At 38.9% G+C, this 12,740-nt stretch overlaps 1 protein-coding gene across 2 annotated transcripts; it reads right to left on the bottom strand.

The window, feature by feature from the left end:
* Nucleotides 1–1,565: 1,565 nt before the first annotated feature.
* LOC111834857 (cytochrome P450 2J2-like) lies at nt 1,566–12,342 on the bottom strand. 2 transcript variants are annotated; one of them, XM_023794628.2, is made up of 9 exons: nt 12,082–12,342; nt 7,771–7,930; nt 7,032–7,181; nt 6,665–6,825; nt 6,008–6,184; nt 4,916–5,057; nt 4,395–4,579; nt 4,131–4,227; nt 1,566–3,990 (listed from the first exon to the last, which is right to left on the bottom strand). In XM_023794628.2, the coding sequence occupies exons 1-9, from the start codon at nt 12,280–12,282 to the stop codon at nt 3,815–3,817; spliced, it is 1,449 nt and encodes a 482-aa protein (XP_023650396.2). In that variant the 5' UTR covers nt 12,283–12,342; the 3' UTR covers nt 1,566–3,814. The 2 variants fall into 2 exon arrangements, with proteins under 2 accessions (XP_023650396.2, XP_023650395.2); XM_023794627.2 differs by having other exon boundaries at nt 4,131–4,272.
* Between the last annotated feature and the right edge of the window lie 398 nt (nt 12,343–12,740).

The raw sequence follows: 12,740 nt of genomic DNA on the forward strand, positions 1-12,740 counted from the left end.
TTATATGAAAATATACTGTTTGTGGCTAAAACCATTATACTGAGAAAAATAATTACTAAATGTAACTGAATGAAAAAACAAAACTGAGAATTGATGTTTAGTTCATTTCTTCCTTATATTTTTTAGTTATTTAGAGGTGGTTCCTGAGGCAGGCGATGACCTGTTGGAGTCTGGGCACACTGGAGGCTTATGAGAGGAGGCTAGGGGTGCAAGTTCAAAGGGGGGAGGGGCTGAAAAATTGGACTTAGCTGCGCTGTGTCAGCTGCTGGAACTAAGCAGCTTAACCCTAGACAGGTCCAGGAGGGCTCTCTTCTTGACCATGTTTAATTTTACAGTTACCTACTGCCCTGACTTGAACCTTATTGCAAAAATGTGAAGCACCCACGAGGCACCCAAGCCCAAAGACTATTCCTCCACTGTCCTGCATCATGGCTTACATACAATGCGAGATCATGGAGGAGATTCAGGATGCTCTGCAAGTCAGCAGCTTCAGGTTCCCAGGTGTCCAGATCAAACTCCATCTCATGGTCTTTAAACACCAGCTGCACCCTCAATAAGGCTCACCAGAGGCTGTTCTTCCCAAGAAGGCTAAAGAATTTTGGATTGGGAACCAAAACCCTGGTGAACTTTTACAGTACACTTTTGGTAGCAGGACTGTCTTGATATCCAATTTTCACTATACGTATTATCATGGCCAAAAGAATTCACAATGATGATATTATCGCGGTATCTATAGAAAATTTAAACAGTTATAATAATGCTACCAGTCAAATTCATCTTTAAATTTATTTATTGTGTATTTTCTGTCGACCATTAATATTTCTTTTAAAGACACCAGGTTCATTTTTCGAACTGCTTGCAATCGATCTCCACCAGTCCCTAATGGGATATTCAGCCAGATATTCTGATTTTGGATTATTTGTGTTCTCTGCATAGTTCTGAACAGCATCTGCAGTTTTCTTTGAGTGTGTATGTTATATACACCAAACTTCATATTTGAAGTCAGAGTGAGCCAAAGCTATCAGTACGTCAAAAAAACATGTTTCTAGATTGCAGCAATTAAAAATGTTAAGTAATATTCATCATAAATATATTTATATTTATGTAATAGTGTTGATCCAAAAACTGGAAATCAACGACCAGACAAGCAAAAAAAAACAAAAAAACGGAATCATTAACATCAGTTCTCGCTAAACGATAAAGCGACCATTGTAGTTTGCTGTAAATGTATATGTCAGGATATTTTTATAGTATGCTTCGCTTATCTGACTTATGAGTACAGAAAAATACACTTTTTGGCCACTAAAACAGATGAAGCTACCTTCTGGACCATTTAACTCATGTAATAGTGTTGTTGAATCTTTTTGTTAAAAAGGATTCCTTTTCCTTTGTAGAGTAGTGAAATGTTAATGTTTGTTGTATGTTTGTTGCAGTTCTGTGTGCTGTGTAATTCTGACCCACAGATGGCAGTGTCGCTTCATCGGCAAAAGAAGCTGCCACTTCGCTCTTGGTGGAGGTTAAGTGGTGAAAAAAGGGCAAGAATGTGGCGCTAGAAGCAGACAAACTAGTTTATGTATTGCAGCGGTTTATTTTTCAGTAAAATCATTTTGAAACAGAAACTTCGGTTTGGACATTCGTTAATTATCTTCCATCTACGAAGACGGTACAGTTAAGTTCACAATAAGTTAACCGTCTTTCAGCCTAATTTAACTACATCCCCCTTTCCAAAAAAGTTGGGACGCTGTGTAAGATGTTAATACAAACAGGATGCAATGGTTTTTCAAATCATGTAAACCCATAATTAACTGAAAATAGAACAAAGACAACATATCAAAATGTTGAAACTGAGAAATTATATTGTTTTATGACAAATATATGCTCATTTTGAATTTGATGCCAGCAAGTTGGGACAGGGGGCATGTTGACCACAATGTTGCAACACAATATCAATCACAGTTATCACCAACACCGGTATATTGTGATACCCCTAATTGAGAGAATCCTGACTGGATGTATCATGGTGTGGTTAGGTAACCTAACCATTCTGGACCTCAAATTACTGCGAAAGACTGTACAGACAGCTTCAAAGATCATCAGCACAGACTTTTAATAGCTCCAACTGATCTACCTGTCCAACTGCCAGAAGAGGGTTGGGTCCATCATCAGGGACGCCAGCCACCCAGCTCCCTCCTTCACACTCCTGCCCTCTGGAAAGTGCCACCGGTGCATCACCACCTAGCTCAGAGACCGTTTCACTCCCCATGCGTTCATACTGCTAACCAGCGACTGACTTATGTCCCAGTCTAGGGTTCGGCATACAAAAGGATGCGGTGCATTCAGTGTATGCATTTCGGATATGTGTAACTAAGCAAATACAATGAAGAAGCCAAGAGACAGCAAGATATCTAAAAGAAACCGGAAGAGTGTATTGATTGGAGAATTACATTGTGCAAGGGTTTGCATCAGGAAGGACCAAAGCCAAAATAATAAACAAAACACCCACAAGTAACTGATGAAAGGAAACTCATTTCCAACTGAACCATCCAAAAACAAAAGCAACACAATTCACCTCCCTCTCTTCAAAAATACAAGTGTACCCCCCCCAAAAAAAGATTGATCACTACAACGTTATGCAGAAATATATACAATCGAGTGACCAAAGTCAAAGGATCATAATCTAATAAACAGTCAAAAAGTAAAATCCTAGTGAAACAAAAGACAGTTGAGCACGAAATCACAAGCAAAAGGAGAAAAAAATGAATGAATACATTTTTATTCCCTGCCTGGTGAAATAGAGCAGCAGACAATAATTGAACTGGAATTCTGGAGCTCAGCAGAGGCAGAAGTGAAAAGCAGGACAGAGTTAGAGGATAGAATGGAGTTTGTTGTTGAGGACTGATCTGAAATATAGGCACAAAACACACATACACCATCTACACTCAAACTCAATACATTACAGAATATATATCTCCCATTTCATTATGTTGCCATTTTTAAAATGGCAACCTGCATTTTATCTGTATCTAAACTTTATCCTTATTTATTCTTCTATACTGTGCTCCATTTGCCATATTGCACAAATAATATGTCTTGTACTGCACTACAGACTTGTTCTTCATTGTGTTGTCTCTGGCTCTGGCCATCCACTGTCACCAGGACACACAAATTCCTTGGACATAAAACTTGGTCGTCATCTATGGTGGAAGATTATATATTATCCAGTCCTGTTTGCACCCAGGCAAAGACCCCAAAGCAAAACATTCAATTGGACCAGGGTTCCCAGTTCACCTCTCCAGTGTGGTGAGAGTTTTACAGAAGACTGGGAGTGTGAACCTGACGTTGGAACACCACCCCAATTCAACAGAAAAAGAGAACATCTGAAATAAGCGATTTACCAAACCTCTGGCAGTGTTGCACAACAAATCAGGATGAGTGGAACAAGTGTATTACCTGTGCAGAGTATGCCTACAATTCTCTTGGATTTTCCAAGGAACCAGTGACCCTGTGTGAACTGTCTCCCCCATTGTTAAAACTCCTGTCCCTAGTTTATCGCCTGTTTGCTCAACTTTTGGATTCCCCATCTGCTATTGCTCTGCTCTGGTTTGGTTACAGACATCTTGCCTGTTTACATGTTTACTCTAATGACTATGAGGATTTTGTCTTTGCTATTGCTAAAATTAATCACTATGGTTGAATCCACAACAGGACCTCTGTAGGGTTCATTACAGAAGGACAGTTATGTGTTCAGGAAACTTTTACTTATTTTTAACTGTCAGTTAATATCTGGGTTTTAAATGATATGGAATAGACAGACTCAGCGGGTGGTAGCACACAACTTGTAGGGATATGGGCAGCGTGTTAAACCCACTTTGAACTCCAGACTGGGTTCCATGCCTGGGGGTGTAGAGAAGGTGAAGTGTTGGAGAAGGGAGGTGAAGAACAGGAAGATCTCCATCCGGGCCAGCTGCTCCCCCAGACACACTCTCTTCCCTGTGGAAAAACATTTTAAAATTTCTAAAAATAACACTTTCACATATTTACGATAATCCTATTACATGCACCTTCAGAAGAATATTTAACAATAAAGAAGTAACTGCAGTAGGAATCATCGGGTCTAAAGGAAATTTTACCAGCTGAAAAGGGCAGGAAAGCATCTCTTCTCCTGAACTTCCCCTCTGCATCCAGGAAATGTCCAGGATTGAAAGTGAAGGGAGTCTCCCATTCAGTCTCATCAAAGAGCACAGAGTCTAAAGTCACTATCAGCATTGTTCCCTAAAGCACAGACAAAGACCCCTGAAACATTACGAGCGTAACCTCACATAGGTAGAACACGTGATGATGTCAACCCTCCATGAACGCCAATAACATACTTCATGCGGAATTTCATTACTCACCTTTGGAACTGTGTATCCTCCCAGCTCTGTGTCTTTTGTGGATAAGCGTCCAAGCAGTGGTACAATGTTGCCCATCCTCTGTACTTCATGGACGACAGCGTCAGTGTACGGCATGTTTGGCCTGTCTGCCATGCTGGGCTGACGTGACCGTCCAATCACACTGTCTATCTCAGCCTGCACCTTCTCTAAAGACAGAATAGGGTACATATAGACAAACCAAGCGAACGTCTCCACCGTAAAACATTATATCCATTTAGTACTGCTGCAGTGTTGTGGAACGGAAGGCAATTTCAATTGTTACTATTACAGCTGTAATTATTTTTCATATAAGTGGCTACCATTAATCATGGTTATAAACCTGGGCTTAAACACCACACTTAATTATGATCACAAAGAAAAAAACAACAATTATTATTATATTACTTCTTTAGACAACTTATCACAGAGTGGAAATGTGTTCTCTGTAGTGGTTATATGACTGTTTTATTCTTTCAAAATATGGTTAATTAAATTAAACTAACCTTGTATGTCTGGATATTTGATCATGTACAACAAGCCCCAGTACAGCGTAGTAGATGTAGTCTCAGTTCCGGCCAGGAACAGATCGATGGTGCAGTAACACAAGTTCTCCTCATTAAATCCGGCATGAACATCATCTTTCCACTGCGACAAAAAATATATTCTGTTGTTATGAGGAAAAAGATACTTACTATAAAACTGGAATGTTTCTATTTGACTTATTGAATTCCATATTAATTATGTCCATCAATCCACTTTGATCTAATTAATCTCCAGTGAGCAAAAAGAGAATGTATTTCATCTATTAAATGTATATAACTGCTTACCCATACCAAACACTGCTGATCCAAACCAAATTGCAGGAAAATATGTACTCAATAAATACATTATTGTCACAATTAACCAGTGTTTGGGAAGCTACTTTTAAACAGTAGCTTTTCAAGCTACAAGCTACGTATGTTTAAAAAGAGTTAAGCTACAGCCAAGCTACTGTTTTAGTATAGTAGAGAGCTACACCACAAGCTAGAGGAAAAAGTAGCTAGTTACATTGAAGCCATTTAATCTGGTAATACTTAATATTTATACTGTAGGACACTCTTAAACAAAATGAATTAAAAAATGTGAAATATGATGTTAAAAGTAATATGCATATTACGAGTCATGTGTAGTATACTGTGAGCGCTGCGAACAGTCGACTGAGCACGAGATGAACGAACAAGTGTCTCGCGGAAATATTCTGCCGCTGCCAGTTAGGGCAGAAACTGTCTTTGACTGTCACTCATACTGGGCAACATTCTCACTGCCTGATGCGGTGCAGTCGTGGCCACATATCCGCAATCTCGGAACGATCGTAAAGTCAACCAGTCGTAAGCTGCATAGGTTGTAAGTCAATGACGACCTGTAGTATATTTTAATGATGTAGCATTTTGCCATGCTATATCACTATTTGTAAAAAAAAAAAAAAAAAAAAAGGAACATTATGGAAAAGCAGTTTTAACTACTAATAAGCTACTGCAAAAAGTAGTTAAGTTAGTAGCGTAACTACCTGTAGTTAGCTACTCCCCAACAATGCAATTAATTGTCCAGCCCGATACCTTTTCCATCTCCAACAGGAAGCTGTCTATATAGTCTCTAGGAGATGATGGGTCCCAGTCTTCCTGGTGCTCCTTAATTTTCAGCCGGACAAAAGACATCAGAGTCTTCCAGTGTGAAAGTAATTTCTTGTGGGGACCAGGGATTCTCCGCATCAACCAGGGGAACATATTATATATCTAAAACGAAAAAAAAAATGAGTCATTTAGGTAATGTGTAGTAAGGGATTGATCTCTCTGGAGGCCTTTCGCTGACATGGGTAGCCGCCAACCACTCCCCCGCCCCCCATAGGGCCACTTGCGGTATTTTTTGAAGCCAAAAAACAAATGAACAAGAATTAAATATTATGCAATGTCAATAATCCGCTAATCAGCGCCGGGGATAAAAATTTGGCAATCAGGTTGGAGGGAGTGATGTGGGAAAAATTCGAAAATTAGCCGATTATAGGGTATGGAGGGTAAACGTTCCATTCTTGCAGAGCTGGGGCAGGGCCCCTGTTTTGCCAGGTGGGGCCCCTAATTTTGCAGAGGCTCCAGGCTATAGTGTAGGATAACCCATGCATCAATACACCATTGGTAATGGGGCTAGTTTAGTTCAAACAAAAACATGTTAAACTTCTATTTATCCATGAACACTGGAGTTGAGAAACAGCGACAAACCGTAGCCCAAATGCTTCCTTCTAAATAGACAGTTTCATTGATTATCTTCAGCAGAGTTCGGAAGTAGCTGTCATTGTAGTCAAAGCGATTCCCAAACACCAGGCAGCAGATGATGTTGGAGACGGCATTGTTCAAGATGAACTGAGGGTCAAATGGTTGGCCTAAGGAAAGGATTTTCATCAAGGTATATATCCAGTTCTGTGTCAATGGATTGTATTGTATTGCATTTCAGATTTTTACTGACATAGCAAGTCGTGATGAATTTTAAATGAACAAACGGGATAATTTATATAGATTATACAAAGGGCTACATCTTACATGACTAGGTCACCATGGGACAAACGTTCATGTTTGGGAAAGTTTGTACCTTGTGTATTGGCTATGACCTCATTCAGTAACGTGCTCTCCACCTGAATGGAGGACTCAAGGCTCTTTTTGCCCAGTCCAAAGTGCTTCAGGGTTGAGAGAGCAAACCTTCTTTGTTGTTTCCATAGGTAGCCATTGGAGATCGCCAAACCTAAAACAAACATTTTCTCACTTTGAAGAAGAAACCAGAAAAAAATCTGCCCATGTGGGCATACATATGCTCATAAATGATGGTTCCATGGTTGAGCACAAATGAAAACATTGCATATCTAATGTTATACAATGTACAATGAGAAGAATATCAGCTACATTAGTGTGAACAAGTATTACTGGTCACTATGTTGTGGTGTGAAATGGAAATACAGATAGCTTGGTTTATAGGGGACTACTGATACAGCTATAAAATGAGGTTCACTACTATAAATAGATAATGCTTGTTTCAGAGACGCTTAAGATCATCACAATGGGTGACTAGCATTATCACAAGAAATACTGGACTATCTGCATCTTAAACTTTAACTAGAGAGGTGAGATTTATACCCCCAACACTGGAAATGTGAATAAATGTGTTTTAGCTGGAATGGGGTCCCAGATACCTCACCGTTTGGGCCCTGTGATATGCAACCAGCCATTATCCTTTACTTTCAGATTACAGGCTAAACAATCGAATTTTAGTTGAGAACAAAAGCATGGCATACACAGTTCCAACATTTTTTGCTAATTATTATTTTAAAAAATACCGTTATTATGCACAATGTCTTCAAATATTGGCTGTTCTGCACGATCTGCAAAGTTTTCCCCGTGTTGAACTAGGGCTTCTTTCACAAGTTTAAAACTGCCCACAACAACGATGTTTCGTTCCAAACGAAGACTGAAAATGTTTCCGTATTTCTTGGCCAACTGGATTTAAAAAAAAGAAAATACAAAAACACAGTTAATGTCAAATGCACAATATTTCATAAATATAAATAACACATATGGAGGTAAGTGAAAAATACAGGCATGTATGTAGATGTTACTTGACCTTTTAAAAAATTTTATGGCTTAAGTTGTGAGCAGACTTACTCAAAGTCTCATTTTTATCTTAAATAACTACAGGCTATGATCCAGCTTCTGTTGGTCTCTGTTACAGGAACATGGGACTTTGACCCACGAAAGTAAAGTTGCTCCCGCTACCATGTGGAATTGTGCAGCTAGCAATTAATTTTGCATTTTCCTACTATGTTCATACCTTGTTTTCACCACGTGTCTACTGCATATTCATTACGTGTTTATCCACAGAAGTGAAATACACAAGATTACATTACAAATAGAAAAAGATTACACTAAAAAAGAAAAAAGATTACAAAAAGAGGTGGCAAGAGAGATATAAAAAACAACCATCTGGTACCCCTTTATAAGTCTTATTTAACAACACCTACAGCAGTGGTTCCCAAACTTTCTCTGCAGGGCCCCCTTTATCTAGATAGGAACATTATTGAGCCCCCCCATTTAAACTACACAGGTTCAGATTAAAACTTTATTTGAAATACAACTCCCTTTTGTAATTGAACGAAACAAATGCAATTACAAAATACAAATGGTGCAATTTCACCACTGTGGGAGAAAAAAGAGCAATCAATTAAAAATAAAAGTCCAGCATAAGTTTGAAATTATGCAAATGAAGATTTAACATTCCTGTTAATATTCATTTGTGTACACAAATTAAAGTTTGTCTTACGTTTACCGAATTTTGTTTTTTAATGGTAACCGCAGGTTTCAGCCTATACCACAGCACAAAACAACATCTAAATCATACCCATTAATTGATAGTCTCCCTGCACTTCATGTAGAAAATTTTAAACCTCATTTTTCATGATATGGTTAGATTATTTTGGTCCGGCGCTGCAAAACGTCGTCACGCATCACCATGTCACATGGTACGAAAACCTTGCAAGAGCAAGACGCCTTAAGACAGATCATACACCACCTCTCAGCTGGCTGAACAAACTGGATCTGCCTCCGTGACGACACAACTTTGCCCTTATTGGCTGAAGAACGTGTCGTTTGTATGACGTTTGTATCCCAGGAACTTCCGATGCGTTATCTGCTATTTCTCCCGAATATCACGCAAAGCAGTGAGAACTGGTTTTCAGTTAATTTACCTGGTAAAAATTTGTTTAAATAAAGTACATAAATTCTGAATGAACCCACTCCCTTGGCTGAGAAGCAACCCCACACATGAATGGTCTCAGGATGCTTTACTGTTGGCATGACACAGGACTGATGGTAGTGCTCACCTTTTCTTCTCTGGACAATCTTTCTCTGGATTCCCCAAACATTCAGAAAGGGGATTCATCAGAGAAAATGACTTTACCCAAGGCCCAAGTCCTCAGCAGTCCAATCCCTGTACCTTTTGCAGAATTTCAGTCTGTCCCTGATGTACTCACACCTGCCTGCTGCCATTCTTAAGTAAGCTCTGCACTGGGGTTGCCCCGATCCTGCAACTGAATCAAGTTTAAGAGACGGTCCTGGTTCTTGCTGGACTTTCTTGGGCACCCTGAAGCCATCTTAACAACAACTGAACCTCTCTCCTTGAAGTTCTTGATGATCCGATAAATGGTTGATTTAGATGCAATCTTAATAGTAGTAATATCCTTGCCTGTGAAGTCCTTATTGTGCAAAGCACTGATGACTGCACATGTTTCCTTGCAGGTAACCATGGTTAACAGAGGAAGAACAATGATTTCAAGCACCACCCTCCTCTTAAAGCATCCAGTCTGCTATTCTTACGCAATTATGTTCAATATAGAGATAATAAGATTCATGTAAAAGTTGTATTACTTTGTAAATAATCTGTACGGTTTGAAAACTACCCCAACGCCTCTGATGTACTAATTTTAGGTTTATAATGGAATAATATAGATTTGCCATAAGATTGCTTGGTTGAGAGTCTGAAAGCGCGAGTGTCACAACAGATGCGTGACAGTTGTCAACCCTGCTGTCTGTGTCCATGACTTTCGGTGCCTAGCGATTCAGTATTACTCAGCATTAGGAGCCACTTGCATTGATTAGTAATTAATATCTGTTTCCCCCATACAGTCCACTGCCGTGGATCATTATGAAAGCAGCCCAAAAACCCACAATCCGCGACCTCCTAATATTTACCCGCAACTATGTTTTCAAAATAGCCCAATTGGGCAAGGAAACCGCGGATCAGGCAACTCTGAAATCAGTGCAGCAACATAAAAGTGAATATCGGATACAAGTCAGGATGCATCATTTCTATCATCTCTGCATCTGAAAAATCCAGTTAATATATACAGTAGGCTTAATTATTAGTAGAGCCCCTGTGTCTTTATTATTTAGAAATGTGACCAATAATTTTTGAACAATAATTTTATTTTAAATTTTCCCCTTCTCTAAACTGTTGCAGTAGCTGTACCATATTGAATTGCTTAACATCATATTCTGTTGAATCACATTGTACTGTGTTGAATCGCATTGTGTTGAATCAAATCATGTTGAATCGCACTGCTCTGCAAAAGGAGTGAATCATGTTTTATCGCATTAGTAGTTGCTTCATATGTATCTGATGTATGTATCTGACCGCTGGCAATGCATCAAGATCTGTATCGCATCGGCCTATCACGGACATGCATATTCCTCATTCAATATACAGTCCAGCTACAACGTGTGATATCACACTGTTAAATTAGGGTTGCACCTAAGCTCTGGAGGGTGGTAGATCTGCTGGAGCAGGATTGGGCCCTGATGTAGGAACATCCCCTGCAGAAAAGGTATAAAATTCGATGTTGATTTGTGGTGGGGGGGCTCTTCTCCTTTGCATATGGGGAACCCCTGTTTCAACAGGCCAAATTGAACGGGAAACTTATCCTACCCTAACGTGTCTGCATTTTATTCATATCTGTCTGAAATTCTAAAATTATTTGACAAATTATCAAATAAAAACACAAAGCAGCTTTTTTAGTTCACTTACATTTGCTTTTCATAGACTGTAGACATGCTGCATCGTGAGACTCATAACACCCATAGGAGATGTTTATGATACAATTTATGTGTTATTATTATTTATTATTTAAAATCCATATAATTACATTATTGGTGACTGGTATCACAGTTTTATTATTTAATTAATTTTGTTTAGTGTAATAAGTTACTACATACTGGAGTCGCATTCCCCTAATCCAATTATTCCCATAGCATTTGTGAATTTAGTACCCAATTTTAGTGAATGCAAAGTTTTTCAGGGATGCATTAGTTGCGTTGTAGGAGGACTAAGTATGTAGCATCTTATTACCATTGCATGGTATGCTAATTAATATTGGCACTGCCCCCACTATAATATGATTGGTTCCCCGGGTGGCTCCTTCATTTTAATTGGTTGGTAATGATGTCGATCATGGAACACATTTTTTTCCACGCAAGTATACTTTTAGTCGCTCCCAAAATTGCAATAATATACCAGAAGCATAGTTAAAGTTATTCTACAATTAAATTTAGTATAGTGATTTTTATTATTTTGTGAATTTAGGATAAATGAAGTCAGTGATGGCCTTAATTTTTCTTCTCATGATGCCCCCACCATTTTACTGTTACCCCTCCCATGCAAATAATCTGGACCCACAAGGTAAACTTGTCCATCCACCAACATGAAAGAGAAGGGGATCATTTAAAAGCATTACATTCAAATTTCATTAAACTTATTATCTGTTTAGTAATGGTTGTATTCGTTACCACCAGTCTGAAATTTAGTTTTTCGGCTGAGCGGTTTACAATCTAGAAGATCAAATTCAAAGAAATATATAACAATTTTGAAAATTATATTAAAGTAGTACATATTTTTGAAACATATAAAAATCATTATATGTGAACAGACAGTCAGCACTGAACTTAACTTTAAAATGCACGATCATTTCTTATTATAGCAGCACAAATGCACATAAAATAAGTACGCATTTGACCTCTCACAACAATGGATTGCTGCACCTATTACTTTTGAGGGTGAATGCGTACTTGCATTCCAGTTATGTGCATCCCTGATGACTTACCTTGGCTAGCTGAAGGTGGATTTTTGATGCATTGAGGCTGAGTAAGTTGCCGAAAAAAGGTAGCGGCCAGGGTCCAGGGGGGAAGTTTTTTGGGCCTTTTTGTCTTATTAGGCTGCTGAGTATTAAAATCACAGCAAGAAACAAAAAAAAACTTCTGAGGCCGAGCCACTCAAAATACGAGACCACAGAGGTTGCGGTCATTGCTTATGGGAGCTGCAGGCAAAGGAAGGACTGAAAGGCAAAAGCTTGGTGTTGATGCTGTAATTTGACTATATACGCTCAACTGGATGTGAGTCAACTGTGGATGTGAGTCACACATGCGCCAGTGTTGAAAGCCAAATGTAAAAGCAACTAAAACTAACGAAAAAATTAAAAAAACTGAAGCCAAATTCCTTCCTCTGAACCACTTTGCCAGTGTGAATACAGATATTTAGGGCAGGACTTCCAACTTTGGTCAGCTGGCTGGGATGAGATTTTCACTTTGAGACAATTCTGCACACACATCCACACACCTTCACATAACTGAATGGCAAATGGTTGGTGTTAACCCTGTAATTTGGCAAAAAATCCAGTCGCTACAGGATCTCATTCAGCCATAGATATGAGTCACGCATGCACTGCCAATCTGAGTCAACTGTGTTAAACTATTAAAGTATTAA

This window comes from Paramormyrops kingsleyae, chromosome 15 (genome assembly GCF_048594095.1).
Source record: "Paramormyrops kingsleyae isolate MSU_618 chromosome 15, PKINGS_0.4, whole genome shotgun sequence".
In the NCBI taxonomy this organism is placed as follows: Eukaryota; Metazoa; Chordata; class Actinopteri; order Osteoglossiformes; family Mormyridae; genus Paramormyrops; species Paramormyrops kingsleyae.

Excerpts from the sequence above, each read along its gene's own strand:
- LOC111834857 (XM_023794627.2), bottom strand. The coding sequence starts at position 12,282 with ATGACCGCAACCTCTGTGGTCTCGTATTTTGAGTGGCTCGGCCTCAGA. Across the intron at positions 6,185-6,664 it reads AAGGAAGCATTTGGGCTACG|ATATATAATATGTTCCCCTG; the intron begins GTTTGTCGCTGT and ends TTTTCGTTTTAG. Across the intron at positions 4,273-4,394 it reads GAGGATACACAGTTCCAAAG|GGAACAATGCTGATAGTGAC; the intron begins GTGAGTAATGAA and ends TCTGTGCTTTAG.